The sequence below is a fragment of the Leuciscus leuciscus genome, assembly GCF_965113295.1.
Source record: "Leuciscus leuciscus genome assembly, chromosome: 11".
Taxonomy (NCBI): domain Eukaryota; kingdom Metazoa; phylum Chordata; class Actinopteri; order Cypriniformes; family Leuciscidae; genus Leuciscus; species Leuciscus leuciscus.
Genome location: NC_138735.1, coordinates 7491862 through 7511008, shown reverse-complemented (window position 1 = coordinate 7511008; position 19147 = coordinate 7491862). Strand labels below are relative to the sequence as shown.

Here is a 19147-nt window from a genome sequence, read left to right as displayed (position 1 = left end):
TGCAGACTGCTGGGCCGGGACACAGACTGGTAACGGGATTGTGCCGACTGCAGTCCACTGAGCTGGACCACAGACTGGTAACGGGATTGTGCCGACTGCAGTTCACTGAGCTGGGACACAGACTGGTAGCGGGTTTGTGCTGATTGCAGACTGCTGGGCTGGGACACAGACTGGTAATGGGCTTGTGCTTATTGCAGGCCACTGGGCTGGACCACAGACTGTGAGCTGGCTTGGGCTGACAGCAGGCTACCTGACAGTTCAACAGATTGTGAGCTGGCTTGGGCTGGTTGTTGGATGCCAGGCTGGTCTACAGACTGTGAGCTTGCTTGGGCTGACAGCAGGCTACCTGACAGTTCAACAGATTGTGAGCTGGCTTGGGCTGGTTGTTGGATGCCAGACTGGTCCAAAGACTGGTAACGGGCTTGTGCTGACTGCAGACTGCTGGGCCGGGACACAGACTGGTAACGGGCTTCTGCTGACTGCAGACTGCTTGGCCTGGACACAAACTGGTTACGGGCTAGTGCTGACTGCAGACTGCTGGGCTGGGACACAGACTGTGAGCTGGCTTGGGCGGGTTGATGGATGCCAGGCTGGTCCACAGACTGTGAGCTGGCTTGGGCTGGTTGTTGGATGCCAGACTGGTCCACAGACTGTGAGCTTGCTTGGGCTGACAGCAGGCTACCTGACAGTTCAACAGATTGTGAGCTGGCTTGGGTTGATGGATGCCAGACTGGTCCACAGACTGTGAGCTGGCTTGGGCTGGTTGTTGGATGCCAGACTGGTCCACAGACTGTGAGCTTGCTTGGGCTGACAGCAGGCTACCTGACAGTTCAACAGATTGTGAGCTGGCTTGGGCAGGTTGTTGGATACCAGACTGGTCCACAGACTGTGAGCTGGCTTGGCCTGATTGCAGGCCACTGGACTGGTCCACAGATTGCGAGACAGCTTGTTCAGAGTTCTGGCTGCTGGCTTGAGATGATTGTTGGAGGCTGGGCCGGGCCACAAGTTGGTATTTTGCCTGTGCTAGCTGCACACCACTAGGCTGAACTGTGGAACCATAGCGTGACTGCACTAGTTGCTGGCCACTCAGTAATGGCACAAGTCCATATCCAAAGCTGGCTTGCCCTAACTGATAGCTGGGTTGTGAGGACTCATTTTTCTGCTGCAGAGGCTTGACCAAAAAGGTAGAACTTGAAATCTGGACTGGCCTGTTACCAGAAAATAACTTGGAAACAACTTGAAGTCAACTGCTCTGAGGCTTGAGAATGGGCTGCACTGCAGACTGGTAGCTGACGTCCACTAATTGGCCACTGGACTGGGAACTGTTCTGCACTATTTGCAGGCTACTAGACACCACATACTCATTACTAGACTGTACTACAGTGTGATAGTTGAGCTGTGTTGGCTCAGGTAGAGACTCAATGTGCATATTTGCTCCCATTGCAGTGGTAACAGAACCAGAAACAAGACTGCCACTACCAGTTGAAGATATCAGAGATCCTTGAAGTTGACTACTAGCATCAGAGTCAGAACCAGGCTTATACACATTAGTCACTGGTCCAAAACCAGAAGAGCCATTTTGAGGACTATAGCTTACACTGCTATACACACCCTTAACTTGTGCAGCACTGTAAGTGTTACTCCTTGATCTTTGAGGACTGATGGGATTTGATACATCAGCACCATACCAGCTGTAGGAACTTTGTGGCTTCACATCCTGCATGGGGAAACCAGCCTCATAGTATAAAGGATAACCACTCCTGACAAAGCCACCAACTAGGAAAATTAAAAAAAAAATAAAAAAAAAATAAAAAAAAATAAAAAAAAAGGGAAAAGAAAGAATCAAACAGACATGCTAGCAAACATGAATTATAGAACTTGCTTGGATAAACCGTACCACTTCCAAAATGGTCACAGACACAGAAACTGAGAAGTGCCAAAGAAAACCTGTAGACAAAAAAAATAAAATAATTAGACGAATGCCACTTGTTAACAAACAGCAAATACTACAATTTATCATCATACCTTAAGAGTCGGCTAGTATCCTCCATGGCCAAACAAAAATACAACAACTAACCACCTCAACAACACCAGTAAAGATTCATAAAAACATACTTGACCTCCAACACATATTAGTGTTGCCTGAAGGGACTCTTTATAGTGCCAGCAACTGCCATTTACCAATTGTTTCCTGACAATCAGTTGTCATGGGAACATGTAATACTCAATTATTAGGTTCAGGTGTTACAACTCTTATCATGACAGCTGCCATTTCATTAAAGATAGTTGCTTTTTTATACTATGGCCCCGTTTACACGAAGGGAAGATGCAGGGGCCTGTTTCAGAAAGGAGGTTCAACCAACTCTGAGTTAAAACTTGAACTCTGAGTTGACTTACCCTGAGATGGGAAACTCTGAGTTTTTGGTTACAGCTGAAATTAGTTAGTTCAATCAACTCTGAGTTGACTGACTCTGAGTTAAGTGCACCACAACTATAAAAAGCCATTATCAATTGAGTGCAGATATTATGAGTCATCACCATGGCAACAGCGCCAAACAAAAAGAGGTCTGCATATTTCTCACCAGCAGAACTGGATGAGTTTCTGTAAGCATGGAGAGTATGAACACATATTATTATTATTTTTTTAAATATCGGCTCCAGCAGCGAAGGACAGAGAGTTAGATATGGAGAAAATAGTTGCTCTAGTCAATGCGTAAGTTTACATTTTAATTACTGTTATACAATGTTGGGTGTAATTAATTACCAAGTAATCTAAATACGGTAATTTAATTAAAGGGATTACTCTTAATTTTTCTTAATTTAAAATAAAATCTGATGTAATTGCATTAGACTATAGAACAATTCTGTATATTTAACATACATTTTTAAAAGGTATATTTTTTTATGTAACCTTCTCCCTCTACACACTTTGGTCAATTCAAGAATAATTCATGCAATTATATTGTTTATTTGAAAGCATTAAAAGTGCAGTTTCTTGTCTCTCCTTGTATTGTTCAAGTGGTTGAGGTTGATTTAGTAATTAATAAGTAGACCAATACTTTCTAAAGATAGTCATTATTACATTAATCTAATTACACTGTTGAAGATGTCAGTTGTAGTTAGTAATTGATAACTATATTAGAGTAACTTACCCAACTGATATAATATCAGAGGTGAAACTGGAAGAACAGTATGTTATTCAACCTAATTAGAATTTTCATGTAGGTGCAATCCTGCAGGTATTAAAAGAACATGGCAGCATCTGAAAATGAAATATAAAAACATAATTCAATCAAGTAAGGCTTGAGCATATCATGGGTGTAGGCTACCTGACTTTACAAAGATTTGACATATTGAATAACTAAATAGCATCCAGTGTAGCAGTGCAGCAGCATTTTTGGCTGAGGGAATTCCCGGAGGGACTTCATCAGAGCCAATCACTCCCGGAGATCCAAGGGCCTTCATAAAATGTAAGAGGTTTTTTCAGTTGCCAGTTAAGGAGTTATATAGACTTCATCTTATAAAAAAAGAAAAGAAAAAAAACAGCAGTAAAAATAGCAATATTTTATTTATTAATAAAATATTCCCCTGCTCCCGACCAGGTTAGGTTCACAGAGTAAGTTACCATGGTAACTGACTCTGAGTATAAGTTACCTCTCTTTCAGAAATGGGCTTGACTTACTCTGCTTTCTCAGGTTTGACATACCTCCCATTCTGAAACAGAAAACCCAGCGTTTCCCTCATTTCAGGGTTAACATATTTAACAGTTTTCACTTAACCTCCATTCTGAAACAGGCCCCTGGAGCCGGTAGATATACGCCCCAGGCAGTTTTACGCCCCTGTTGTTCCTGATGCGTCCAGTAGGGGGAGACTGTACAGCGACACAAATTGGGGTGTGTTGAATATAATCTGCTAAAGTTATTGTTGTTTAGCATGATGCAACATTTATTATTTATAAACAATTAGCTAGATAGAGCTAGGGGGCAATCAAACCAAGTGTGAAAGCGCCCTCAAAATTAATTGTCTTTTTAATTTTCTTTTGTTGCCCGTCTTTAGCTTGCGTGAGACGGCCTCTTCTGGTAAGACCCTGTTTATTCCTTGCATTAAAACATACTCCACATGGTTTCTGGGGCAACATTACAGCTGATATTGGAAATAGTTTTTTTTTTTTTTTTTTTTTACAGTCTATGGTGTGAACATACAAAAGACACATTTATAATAGGCATATGTATATGTATGTAAATCTTTCAAAGTAAAGAGTTGAACTGCAAATAATTTGATTATTTCAAATGTCATACATGATAAAACCCACATTAAAAACTTTTCCCATATGGTTTGAATGTAGATTCTAGTTTGAGTTGTTTCTTATAAATGAGATGATCTTATTATCTAATTTATATCTTAATATACATTTTTCTTAAAATAGCTTACTGATCTGGACTAAAATGTAGGCTATGTGCACTTAATGTGGGTTTTATCCACTGATCTATATAGAATGACATTATAGATCAGTGGTTTTATCATACTCTGTCTAAATTATTTAAGTTCTCTTTAACTTGCATCTCATAAAGTTGTGTGTTTGCTTAGCTACTCTAAACACCCATCTCTCTTTTTTTAAATTTTTTTTTTTTTTTTTTTTTTTTACTGCATTCCAAACCAATAGCTTGTCTAGTAAATAAATGACTTACGGAGACATACATGGACATGGTTTTAATGTAATTTTCAGTTTTCTCTGCACAGTCCATCATCAGTGGCCAAAAGAAATCAAAGTGGCTTAACACTTTTCCCAAAAGTGTTCCAGCAACAAGTGCCTGTACCGTTGTACTTTGAAGATCAGGAGCAAATTGATGCAATCCACACTCACCTGACATCAGTTCTGGACAGTACACTCACACACACAAACAGTGAGAAGATCAAGCTCACTATGGATCTCCTTTTTAATTTTTTTAATGTTTCATTTTTTTTAATCAGTGAGCAGAAGCACTTTGACAGGAGGATAGAAAAACAGTTAAACAAGAGTGGCAAGCCATAGGGGAGTCATCTACGGGAGTCATCATAATTCATAAATGGTGTTAATAATATACAGTGTATATATATATATATATATTTTTTTTTTTTTTTTTTTTTTTTTTTTGGTGATCAACAATATTGTCTCTTTCTTCTAAATGGCACTTGGAATTTTAGAAAAGGGATGAATTGTGTTTGCCTTCATTGAATGCTATGTAGGACACTGTTTTGTTGCTGTATGACGACCAGTAGAGAATAGCACAGCAGATATTTCATCGCGCATCCATATGATTACACGGTACTGTATGTCTAATGGGCTAAATGGTTAATATCTAAATGTAACTTAATATAAATTCACAACAACATATTTGACATATTCACATCTTTCATATTTGTCTCCTGTATATAAAAACCTATGGTCGGTGAATATGACTATTCTACAGTAAGTCATATCATCTGATCCAACTGATCTATGTGTATTATTATTTTTTTAATTCACAAAAACAAATAGTCTTCTGTAGGCTGAGTGAAGCCCACCTGAATATCTAAAGATATTTTAATCCATAGTGCAGAACTACACTGTAACGTTTATATTTAAATGAACAAAAAACACAAAATTGGTCAAAGTCTATGGACGGGACGGTTATATCTGTAATGATGTTATTTCGCAGTATATCCCCCTACTGGACGCATCAGGAACAACAGGGGCGTAAAACTGCCTGGGGCGTATATCTACCGGCTCCAGGGCTGCAGCCTCCCCATAGCCTAACGTCGCATATTACTTCCGCGCTCTTTAAATAACAAAATAATAATAATAATAATAGTACAATACTTTCTTTCTTTCTTTCTTTCTTTCTTTCTTTCTTTCTTTCTTTCTTTCTTTCTTTCTTTCTTTCTTTCTTTCTTTCTTTCTTTCTTTCTTTCTTTCTTTCTTTCTTTCTTTCTTGTCAACATTTTCACTTTCGAAAACACTCGGATTGTATATTAAATTGAACAAGTGCAAAACTCACGTTGCACCACTAGAGGGCGCTGTTGTATTGTATTGACTGATAATGTGCTTCACTTGTCAGTATTTTCCATGGCGTTCATACAGCTGTAAAGAGACTTTGTTCAACTCCCTGCCAAATAATTACCCCCCTCATTGAAGTCAGTAACTGATTGCCTAATCCTTACCCCACCCCCAATCCTAACCCCGGCACCCCTCATTTATTTTTCATGTATTTTTATTACATTCCAGATTAGTTTATATTATTTTAGGATTGACTTTATGTCTGTTGCCGTTTTACTATGTTCATTATATAAATCATGAATTACCATTATGTATGACTTTACCTTGACTTACAGTACAATAACATTTATAATAAACTTGCCTTGACTTACAGTCTTGAAGGACAAAAGTTGGTATTATTACTTATTAATGGCTGGCAAGACAATAAAGCTCCATTACAGATTACCAACATATTAAATCTGTCAATCATTTATGATGCAGTCTTGTTAAATTGGATAAATTTCAGCACAGCAGATTCTTCTGTTTATTACTATAGTGTTTTGTACACAGTAGGCTACTACAGACATCACCTTTTCTCAGACTTGTTATCATTTGACATTTGTGCTTTAAATTGGTCCCTATATGTTTCTTGAAACAGATCAAAACCATTTTATATGTATTTGAAAAAGGGAATAAAACTGTGTAAAGATATTAAAGCATATAGACAACCATTGTCAGATTTTTTTTTATTTTTTTTTGCCACTTATACTAACTTTTATATTGTTAGAAATATTTCAAAATGAACATTTACAGAGGCAACTTAGAATAAATAAAATAAAAATAAAATAAATAATTTTAAAATGTGAGTATCAAATATATTCCATCAGACTTCTGAGGAATGTTTATTTGTTCATCTCTCAGTCATCACTGAATTGCATTATGTTTTGGCTGCAATAAGTACAGAGCTTTATTCATAACATTTAATATTATCTTACTAAGTCATATTATTGGCAGAAATGGGTGTCAACTGATAATAATATGCATTTTATGTAAATAGTCTGTTATACTGTTGAGCTCATTGATTTACATTACAAATATCAGAATTTAATTGTTGTATCAATATAATATCAGCAACTGCAGGAAATTGCATATTTTGCTCAGTTTGGTTCTCTGAATAAAATGTAGCTGTTTTTTCACTCTAACCCCAAATTATGCTCTTTTTTATTTTATTTAATTTTTTATACATAATACCACATCTATTATTGTACATTAAAATGTTGTTTGTTATTGGTGTGGATATGTGGATGAAAGTGCACAAACAGAAAGAGATTTTATCCATTGACTAATGTGTAACCAGATTAACGTGGTTTAATGCAACCAATAAAACAAATATGCCAGAGAAAATATATCAATATCGTGTTTAGGCTACATTAAAATCTCTTGCATGCAGATACAAAATGTATCGTTCAGAGTGACGTCAGACGCTGAACCGGAAGCTGTTCCGTGTGTTCTCTCTCTCTGTGTCTGTGTGTGTGTGTATGTGTGTGTGAGAGAGAGATCGTGGGCTCGGCGATACACTGACAGCTGTACGATACAATGTAACTGCGACGGGTGAGAATGGAATAACCTACGGATAGCAGCGCATACGCACATATAAACACCCCGTAGAGCAGCCAGCGTGGATTATGTGATGATTTAAAGAGGACAGTCGTGATTGAAACACGCTGATGTCTTTACACGACCGTTTGGCACGGGAGTGATCTCGCAGATCGCAGAGCCCGTGTTTCACCCCGTCATCCGCAGCTGTTCCGCCCATCATCTGTTCGTTTATCCGCACACACACCGGGACTCATGGGGAACAGCACATCATGCTGCGTGTCGTCCAGCCCGAAGCTCCGGAGGAACGCGCACTCGAGGCTGGAGCCGTACCGGCCCGAACCGGAGCTGAGCCGAGAGGACACGGGCTGCAACCTCCAGCACATCAGCGACAGGGAGAACATAGACGGTGGGTGTCATCCAGCATCATCCACACACTGATAACACCCGAGATTCACGACCGTTAACAAGAATCAGTGCTGGCCAGAATAACAACTCACTGAAGAGACATCATGAGGGTTCTATATTTAAAAAGTACGATTCTTTTCGGGAAATACCACGTAAATACCATGGTATATGTAGTTGACCGTCAGTACCATCATTCATACAGTAGGTAGAAGTACCATGGTATTACCCCACTGCACGATGGTAACGCCCTTACTTTATTGTTAAAGAATCACACATCATAGCACGGTAGTGTTTTGCTGCCACAATGCAAATAAAATAAATAAAAAGTTGCTGCATTACTTTTTTAAGTACAATCAACTTGGATGTTTAAGTCATTTAAACTTACTTAAAAAATGTGTTGAAAGAGTTAAAGCAATTTAAAAACAAATGGTGTCATAACTTATTGATCAAATTATTTTTACAGTGGACTAATCTTATTGGTACATTACAAAAAATAACATGCTAATCATATTTTTTAAACAAAACAGCATAGCTAGGGCAGTAAAACTCTGAAAACTTGGTTTACCCATCACTGTCATACAAAATATGATATAATAAATATATAACCTACAAAAGTAAGGACTTTACCATGTTCATTTACAATAGCATTTACATAACTCCCCTTGGTATTACCACCATGTATATTATTGGACATGTACTATAATAATATTGCATAATTATTCATATACTTCAACATTTACATTGTACTCCAAGGTACTTTGAAGAATACTGATATTTCCATACTGTGGTATTACCATAGTAGATATTATTTGTAGTTACTTAGTTTTACTCACTAACAAAAAAAACTATAATAATTTCATTTTTGGACATGCAATTGTAACCGGTGCTTTTCGACCCGTGGCGAGCAGGATTCGACCCGGGGTCTCCGGCGTGGGAGGCGGGCACGCTAAGAAGGATGCTAAAGATGCTAGCGCGCCACTTGAGACCGGAGGAGTGAGGTTTACACTCACAGCTCTTACTGACCTACGTCTGTTACACTTGTTGATAAAGTACCATAGTGTTTGAAGAACCATGTAAATGTCATGGCACTTGAATATGGTAATCATTATGTATCATGGTATTACCATCTGATTCTATGGTATAACCATCTTACCCTACCATGGTATGATGTTACCAAGGGTGTCGAATGGTTCCAGTGTTTGATTCATATTGTGGATTAAAGGTGAATGTTTTTGTGCGTGATCAGAGGTATCTTGGATCACAGCTGTTTGTTGTTCGTTGAATCTGGCAGTCGATCTGATCTGTGCAGTTAATGCAGCCGGTGCGCTGGACATCTGTTGAAGTGGAGAGTGGATCCAGATACATGAATGCTCTAATGTAATTTAACATCTAAAAGGAGATGGAGGCTGATGAGAGTGTCATGTGACAGCAGGCAGAGCTCATGTATATGAGATATAGCTGATCCAGGACCAGTTACTGATCCACATGATCATTATTAATATAGTTGTGCAGCATGAAAAATCTATAACTAACATATCATTTATACTGTAGGTTGGTGCCATGAAATTTTTGTTTGATAAAGGGGCTTAATAAAGGGCCTATTAACGCATCATTTGTGACCCTGGACCACAAAAACAGTCACATGGGTCAGTTTTTTATTATTATTGAGATGTATACATAATCTGAAAGCTGAATAAATAAGATTCCCATTGATGTATGGTTTGTTAGGATAGGACAATATTTGGCCGAGATACAACTATTTGAACATCTGGAATCCGAGGGTGCAAAAAAATTGTAACATTGAGAAAATCTCCTGTAAAGTTGTCCATTTATGTTTGCGATTGTGCTGCATCCACTCATAAAAAATAAATGTTTTATATATTTACGGTAGGAAATTTACAAAATATCTTCATGGAACATGATCTTTACTTAATGTTCTCATGATTTTTGGCATAAAAGAAAACCGATAATTGTGACCCATACAATGCATTGTTGGCTATTGCCACAAATATACCATTGCGGCATGTGACTGGTTTTGTGATCCAGGGTCACATTTATGCATTTTGATCGATCTGCTTTTAAATATTTCTGTACTTAAAAATTGGTCTTTGTGAGGACAATCTCAATAACTTTTTTTTCTTTTTTAATTATTGACTAACACTCATGAATGACTGGAAATGGCATGGAAAATAATAAAGTCTTATAAACTCAAGGGTAATTTCTATAGTGAATATATATATATATGTTTAACTTTTGTTTATTGTTGTGTTAATGAGATACTATATTATTTTTATATTTATTATATACCATATTTGTAATTATGTATTATTTGTTTTAATGTAATTTTTTTTTTTTTTTTTTTTTAAATCTTTATTTCAGTTTTATTGAATTATATCAAGTTAGACTAAATGAAAATAATGAATGTTGCCTTGGCTTTCAAGGCTAAGATACTTGGTCTTAGTTTTTTTATATTTTATTTCAGTAACAAAGTAACAAGTATCAAAAACAAGTAACAAAACCTAGTTTTGTGTTTCATTTCGGTTAACTGTCTGTTGCATCCCTGTTTAGCTCTTAAAATATATATTTTTGTGAGTGATTATATAACATAATTAAAAAAATCTATAACCACTAATTACAAATTTCAGCACATTTATACCCTTTTAAATAGGTTTTATGCCAAAAGTCACATGAACAAACAGGAAAACAGGTCTCATTGCATCCGCTTGTTGTAGAAAGTGTTAATGGCAGAATGAACTGAAGCCATATCTATGGACTCAGCTAATCTAGCTAGTTCTTATTATTGTTACCGTTTTATTTAATTTAAATATCTAAATGATAGTGAGAAGAAAAGAAAAAAACTTTTATATATAAATCTGCATATGCGATGGACATCGGTTATGCTCATCTTTGCTCGTTCCTTTGAGGGCATCTTGAGTAAAACGGCTCTATATTTACCGAAGCACATACAAAAGACCTGAACTGGAAGCAATGTGACCTGTTTTTACAGAATACAGAAGTTTGTTGCGCATAACCCCCGTTTGTCTCAAGCACAGTTCTGAGAATAATAATTCTATCCATCCCAAAGTGCATTTACATACGGACACTTTTATCGCACACTCCCATGATACACTGCAAATTGAGGAAGTCCCGTATTTCGTCATATCTAGCCCACCCATGGCAGCTTAGCTCGTGTGCCGTGAGATGAGAAGTGTGTGTTGGGTAAAGATACTCTTTTCCGCGGTCGGGGTCAGTCTGTGCCAGTCTCCTGTGATGGAAGAGGAGCTGGACTGTGATTAACAGTGTCCATTGTGATTCAGACAGCTGCTGTGTGAATCAGCTTTATCCTACTGAATAAACCAGTGTCACAGCTCTATTTTCAATCTCTCATTCATGAAAAGCTACTTCATGATAATGTAATGATTTTACAACGTAATCACATATACACGCTTGTATATCTTTGCATAAAACCTTAAAGGTACAATATGTAAGAATTTTGTATCAAAATATCCAAAAACCACTTGCATATATTTCTTTCAATTATGTACTTACATTATCCTAAATCTTTCCAAGAATTTGTAAATTCAACGTAATTTGTAAAATACAATGACGTTATATCTGCGTCATCCCTGGTTTCCGCCCGTACTGCCATAGTAACCATGGCGACAGACGCTCACGCTTTTGTTGTTTCATTCAAACATTATGGACCATGGCAAGCAGACTTTGGGATACAAGGAGAACTAAAACGAGAATCAGTATCAGCGTGCCGTTTTCGAGATGCCAAGAGCGTCCGCGACTAACTTCGACTTGATGAAAAATTACATATTGTAGCTTTAAAGGAGTCATGATATGGATTTTATTCTTTTAATGTGTTCCTTGAGGTTCACTTATGTTAGTAAAGAATTTAGAAAAAGTAAAGAAATAATAGTAAATAAAAATTATTTTCTTCTCTCATTCTGACCCTCTGTCTGAAGGCTTGGCTCCTTTAAGGCTTGTTAGTAAATGGCCACTGTTATGATTGGCTAAAGTCATTACATAGGAAACTTTATGGCCACTCGCAATTCCACGCGAGTAAGTGTTTTGAAAACAGTATCCATATAAAACTGTCCTTTATAGACAAAGCATTATGAAATCATTTACTTACAGTTTGTGATGCAACTGCTGTCAGATCTAATACAGTTCCTGCTTCATCTTTCAACAAAAGTTTCTTTGCAAACTCCATTACACTGTGCCTCGTTTACAAAACAAAATGCTTCGAACAAACATAAAATCCTCCAACCCGATCCAGAATGTTTAAACTGGACGCGTCAAAGCGAATGTTCTTTCACTCTTCCATTTATCCTGTCTACAGACTCAAACGCGTGGAGTATGTCATAAATTGAATGCACATCTGTATACTGTATCAGTGTAGACAGCGTCAGTCATTATAATGGCTTCTCTTTGCCTTTGACGACTCGCTCAAATCCAGTGTAGGAAAGTGTCAGCCGTTAACTGAACGCCAGTGGGCGGGGCTTACGGCGTGATGTATAACTGTTCGTCGATGTCTTGCTCTGGAGGTGTGGCAGTCATATTCAAATATATTTGCCTGTGTGACATCATAATCCCCTAATGTCAAAACGAGCTGTTTTTTGAGCTTGCTATGTTTGTAATGAGGAGGACGTTTAATGTCATGAAACTTTACAATAGTACAAATAGGCCAATTTTGATTTTAGCAAATTTTGTTATTGGTATATAATTCAGTATGATAATATAGGATATTCCTTTTACTTAAAAGAAATGGCTTTAAACAAAACTCAAGTAAAGTGTCTTCACAATTAAAATTTTTTCCAAATCGTTCCTCTGGGGTTCTTTTTGTGATAATGCAATATGGTTTCCCAATGGACCGATTAAAACTTGTCCCTAAAATTGAGTCACAACTTGCCATCAAATTGGAGCTTGCAATTTAGAGGGCGGTTATACCATGTTTTTGTGCAACAGACAGTCTGTGAGGCCTAAACCATTGAATATTTCTTCTTAAAGGATATCCAGCACAGGGGAGTGTGCAGAGCGAGAAACTACGGCACGCGTCTTAAGAGCTAACAGGATTATGTGTTGTTTGCCATTATGGTCTGCTAGTTTGTTTCTTTGTTAGTCTTGATATTGTTTGAATTTTGAATGGAACCATAAAATAGTCAGAGTTCCAGACAGTTCCAGTTTGATTTATGTTCTTAACTGTAAGATTACAGTTTACTCCAGGGATACAGGAAGTCTGGCCTGTGAGCCAAATCCAGGCCCCTATACGGTTAGAAATGTCCCACCATGTCAATTTAGAATTTTTATCTGATTAAAAAAAAAAAAAAAGTAGTTGCTGCCTCTTCTATTTACACAGAATTCAAGCGTGATGTGTGATGCAACAAAACTATACAAAGACACTTTCTGTGATTTCATCAAACACGTATAGTAGGAATGTTCTAGTTCTAGTGAACACCTTTAATTGGTAGATTTTATATGACAAAGTTGTGATTTTCACACAAATTACATTTAGGGAAATGACTGCAAGACAAGACAAAACATTAAATTAGAAACCGTCTGGTTCCGATTTATGGCTGGTCGACCTGTGCATCTCTAGCATTCTGGGAAATTAAGTGTTCTAATATGCTAATTTATAGGGCACATTTCAAACAGATCAGTTTGTCCATTTATCGGTCTGTCTCTTTTTAAAGCTAACTCAAACTTAATCCTGAAAGTTAAAGCGGCAGTCTGTTGCTTTTTGGGGTTAAAATTATCCAAAATAATTTTTTGAGTAAGTACATAACCAGCCAGTGTTCAACACTATATGCTTGTCTTAGCTCGATTCAAAATGGTAAGCTTGTAAGAATGTTTTTAATTCCAGTGGTACTGGTGGATTTCCGCGGGAAATTCAAGCATGTCTTTGCGTCATTACGTCACATCTGTACACATAAAGAAGGAGTCTCGGCTAGTAGGCTATGTTGCGTGTGAGGGTGTTGGAGGTGGAGATTTATAGCGTTTTCTCGCAGCACTTGATATAATTAAACTTATCAATTCGATGGCAGATCAAGAAAGGTTCAAACGACAATCACCAGGAGATTCACCCACTGTAAAACGTGAAAGACTTCGGACTTCGGAGAAAAAAACAGACTGCAACCGGCCCATGCGAAAACAAGGATAGATATCGGAAGGGCATTAAATGTAGTCACGCAATGCTGACGTTGTTAACATTAACAATTTGAGAACAAAGTATAATTTGCACAGTTTGACGTGAGCAATTGTTAGATTTAATCGGCGCGATTTACTGCACTGCTTTTTTCCCCTTAGTTGGGCAGAACAAAAGTGGATAATACTTACGTGTTCAGACGACATTTTCCGGTGAAAATTCTTATGTTGGTCATACTTCCAAAAAGTAGATTCTGTGATTCCGAACGACAGTATCCACACCGGCGCGGTGACGGACAGCCACATTCTCCTCAAAACATTGGATTCAACGCACGTAAAGTTGATAATTTGGCGAATAACTGCAATTGCAGATTTCGAACAGAGATGGCGACAAAGAGGAAAAACTGCGGACTGCAGCTTTAAAACGAATTTCATATACATTTTTACTTTAATACAAATTTGAATTGCAATTCTGAATCCTGTTTGTGTCCTCAATTAAATTTCAGGAAATAAACATCTCTTTTTTCAACAGCTGACTCGCCGGCATTTCAACGTCAGGTTCTGTTCGCACAAGGCCTCTACATAAATAAAATTACATTAAATCTACAGAAGTTCAATTTAAATGAACTTTACAAAAGTTGTGTGTGTGAAAGCACCTATTGACTACTTCTGGGAAATGAAAGTCCTTTTATAGACTTGAGACCATTTTGATGAATGAGTTATTTTGCCGAGGTTGTTGGATGTGGAAATGAAAGTATCATTACTAATACAGGTCATTTAATTCATTGGCCCCTGATCACCCTGAATGGTTCATGAGCTACACAATTTAAGCGTCCCTGGTTTACACTTTTCCACATGTTTCCGCACTCATTCATATGATTCTATTCTGTTGAGACCCCAGTCCTGCAATGCAATGTGACTCTGGCATGATTGAGAGTGCAGTACAGTAGGGCGTTTGTTTGCGAGTGCACTGCCTCAGGCTTGTGTTTAGAGCTGTGACCCTCCAAATGTGTGACTTGAAGTCAGACATTATAACTGCTGACTTTAAACCCCGAAGCGTCTATCCAGAAAACTTTCCACAAGTCACCCCCCATGTGAAACATTACTCTTGCTGCCCGCTTCACCTTCTCACATTTTTCTCTTCATTAGTATTGTTCTTTTGAAGCAGTGTCTACATACTCCAGGAGTTCTCCTCTGTTCACTAGCTATGGTACATACTCCTGAGTACGGCTGCTCTCAATATTTGTTTCATATCAGTTGACAGCGATAATTATCACGATAAATGTTGTTTAAAGGCAGATTTTTCGCTCCTGCGTGAAAGTTGTAGAAACCAGACAGTTAATAGTGATTTTAAACACTTTTCACAAATTAATATTACATGTTTTGTCTCTTAAACATGTAATATTAGACAGTTAAGTTTGTTTAAACAATCTCATTTTTATAGGGTAAAATTTGGTCTTCCATTTGGATCATGCTAACCATAGGTATAACTGTACAAACCACGCATTACACCTCACTACCATGTAGAGCTGCGCGATTAATCGTTAAAAGATCACAATCTTATTCCTAAACGACAATGGTTCGCCTGTCTATTAAACCTTTGACAAAATCACACTTGAACATTCAAATCTGCGTCGGAGAGAGCAGTTGTCATGTATAGATCATGTATGAACAGTCTTTTCAACCACAGAGCATCGTTATTTCTGTGTTACAAATCATATCAATTCATAATATCACAGAAGAACTGGGATGAAAGTTTATAGTTCGGATATAAACACTGATGTCTACAGAAGCGATCAAAATAGAGAAAATTACCTTTTGAAAGTAACTTGACTCTTCAAATAAAGATTGTCAGTTACATCGTTACACCAGTAGGTGGCGATAAGTGACTGTTAAAAATGTATTTGTTATTGAATCATTCATTCAAGAGATTCATTGAAAAAAACACGGATTCATACAGTAATGAAACAAGTGAAGTATTTTTGAATGAGTCATTGAATCATTCATTTAAACCAAAAATAAAAAAATAATTAATTTAGAATAAACATTTTAAATCGACTGCAGCATTTAACATTTGTCAGAACCCCTAGTAAATTACTTGTTATTGTATGTTGTCTGTTCAGAATCGTTTGACAATCGGGAACTTTGTTTGAAACCCCCAAAATTTTGATTTTCGATGTGTCCAGAATCGTGCAGCTCTATGATGTTTAATTCATAAAAATTTTATTTTATTTAATTAAAACTAAATCCATAAAATGATCCCATGACTGGAACCCTTAAAAGGTTATATATGTGAAGCGCCTGACAGAGCCCTTTAAGCTTATATTTAAGAACCTTTTCTTCTCAAAGTGTGTGTTAAACTGCTACTGATGTCAAAATCACTGAAAAGAGTCCAACACAAAGAAATCGGGAAGAAATGACAAACATAATCTATTTGAAGATTCTGCTCTAAATCATCTGATGTCACATGAGGGGGAGTGAGCTCAAACAAGGCTTATTTTAGCCAACAGTCAGGGCTCATATTTGCTCTGCCAGAAATGATAGGGACATTTGTGTTAATTTCTGCTGTAACAGAGCACAGGTCTGGAGATTAGTAGTGTTTTAAAATCCCTCTGGATTAGCACAGTGACACAGACAAGTGAACGGACACAAGTGAAGTGTTAAGCCCCAAGTATACCACAGTTAGCATATGCGTACAGCCGAACACATTGCCATTCAAACTCAAAGTATAGTCCGTTTGAGCTTTTAACACAGACGCTTGACGCCCGATGTCTGCGCTGTTTCTCTCCAGACGTATTACAGTTAAATCAAATGTTTTAAACTAGTAGGCTATATAAATGTATGTTCGTTTCTGAGTGAACATCTCTAGTTCATTGAAAATTGACCATTTTAAAGTACTGATTCAGAATTCTGTTAGCATTTTTACCACTGAGGTTTGAATCAGAGAATGTTTGCAATAGTGGAGGAAAGTGTGCCTAAGCTAGATAAGTGTGTGAATATGAGTTGTGAATGTGGAAAGACTGCTGACTTACACTGCTGACTGCTTTAGCTGATGACGAATCTCAGCAAAAATGAAAGCGCATCAACATAAAATGAGTCAGCCGTAAAAACGCTCTCTTAATCGTTCTTAATCACTTTCTCTCTTACTCATGAATGGACCGGACTCCTGTTTGACGTTTCACAGGGTCCTGTGGTGATTTACTCATTGTGATTTTTGTCCTCTGAAGGAAATGACATACAGGAAGTGCATTGGTTTTCCGTGTCCGTGTGTTGTGTTGCAGATCGTTTCATGTGCGGGTTTGAAGTTTTGTGAAACACTCAAAAGTCCTCCACAGGACTGGGTGATACAGCTAATAATATATTGATTTTATATTTGAGCAATTTTATGAGATTCAGAATCTCAAAATTTGTTCAGAAGTTGCTTAAAAGTTCTTGGTAAATTAAATATCTATATAGTAAAAAATTATGAAGATGTGTTTTTCACACTGTGATAATTATATTTAATTAAATAGTTATTATTTGAATTTGTAAATATTGTAATAATTCAATATTTGCTTGCATACACTCTACCGTTAAACAGTTTGGGTAAGATTTTTTACAATATTATTTTTACACTCTTATTTATGTCTCTCCAAGGCTGCATTTATTTGATCAAAACCACTGTAAAAAGAAAATCGAAGTTGTAAATAAATAAAAGATTATTAGAGTGTTTTACAAAATGTCATGTTTAATTTGCTTGCCGTTTCTGAGTAAAAATAGTTTCAAAGTAAATCCTACGCCAATTTTTTTAAATAATAAAAGAAATATTGTGAAATATTATACTATTTAAAACGACTGTTTTCTATTTGAATTTATTTTAAAATGTAATTCATTCCTGTGTTGGCAAAGCTAAATTTACAGTAGCTATTTCCAAACTTCTTTCATTAAAAAAAGTAAAAAAATAAAAAAATAAAAAATGTACGATTCTTCAGAAATCATTCTAATAAGCTGATTTTCTGCTTAAGAAACATTTATTACTATCAATATTGAAGACAATTGTGCTGCCTAATTTGTGACTCTTTGATAAATAGAAATAGCATTTGTTTGAAGAAATCTTTTGTAATTTGTAAAAACATTATACATGTCTGTACTGTCGCTTTTGATCAATTTAATGCATTCTTGCTAAATAAAAGTATTAATAATGAATAAAATCATACTGACCTCAAACCTTTGAACAGTAATGTATATATTATTAAATCTGTTTAATGATATAACAACACAGCGACCTATACATTTTCAAGTAAAGATTTTACTGAATCATTGAATTTATGTCTGCACTCTTTAACTGAATCAAATCCATATACATTTTGGCTACTGGGGGGTGTTTCTGATTCTGAGACATAAAACATGTTTGTCTTGGTGTTCTTCACGTTCATGAGTGTCAGGAGGAGTGACTGCAATCATTGGGAATTTTAATGGCCAAATAAAAAGAACATTAAAATGATTGCAGTATTCATGATGTAGGTTAATGTTGTAATAATTAAATACTATAATGTATGTCATAAATAGTCAATTTATCACCGAGGACTGCTTCCCCCAATGGCTTCACTTTGTGTCTCTTTGCTGGTGTATTTAAAAAATATATATATAATTCAGTGTCCTTTTGTTTCATTTGGAGCTCTTTTAAAAGTGTTTCTGTCCACATCTGAGGTTATATTTCTTTGCCTACTTGTCTAAGTATGTCTGTAGACAGTCTGGGCTGAACTTCTCTGCATACACATGGCCATCTGACCTCTCTGTAAACCACTTTTCACTCTTGTCGGACAGTGGATGACCCTAGTTCTTTATCTCCCACTAGGGGTGGGCGATATGACCAAAATCTTAGATCACGATATTTTTTATTTTACGATAATGACACATATCAAGATATAGTTATTTTTGCTTTAAATAAGGTTTTTATATCATCACAATTTTATAATAATTGTGACATAATTCTTATATCCAATTTCAATATCACAA

The 19147-nt window shown here is 36.7% G+C and overlaps 1 protein-coding gene and 2 long non-coding RNA genes across 4 annotated transcripts in view; 2 read left to right on the top strand and 1 right to left on the bottom strand.

Moving 5' to 3' along the window:
* Positions 1–19147, bottom strand: part of LOC309509614 — a 255461-nt gene that overhangs the window by 234279 nt on the left and 2035 nt on the right. The window lies entirely within an intron of this gene.
* ccny (cyclin Y) overlaps positions 7520–19147 on the top strand; it is a 50589-nt gene continuing 38961 nt past the window's right edge. For both annotated transcript variants that reach the window (XM_082184386.1, XM_082184385.1), the window contains exon 1: positions 7520–8000. In XM_082184386.1, coding sequence (XP_082040512.1) covers positions 7847–8000 — 154 coding nt within the window. In that variant the 5' untranslated portion in view covers positions 7520–7846. The remainder of the gene's footprint in view (positions 8001–19147) is intronic.
* Positions 8007–18036, top strand: LOC309509623. Its single transcript, XR_014209945.1, has 2 exons — positions 8007–17857; positions 17900–18036. It is a non-coding gene; the product is annotated as an uncharacterized lncRNA (long non-coding RNA).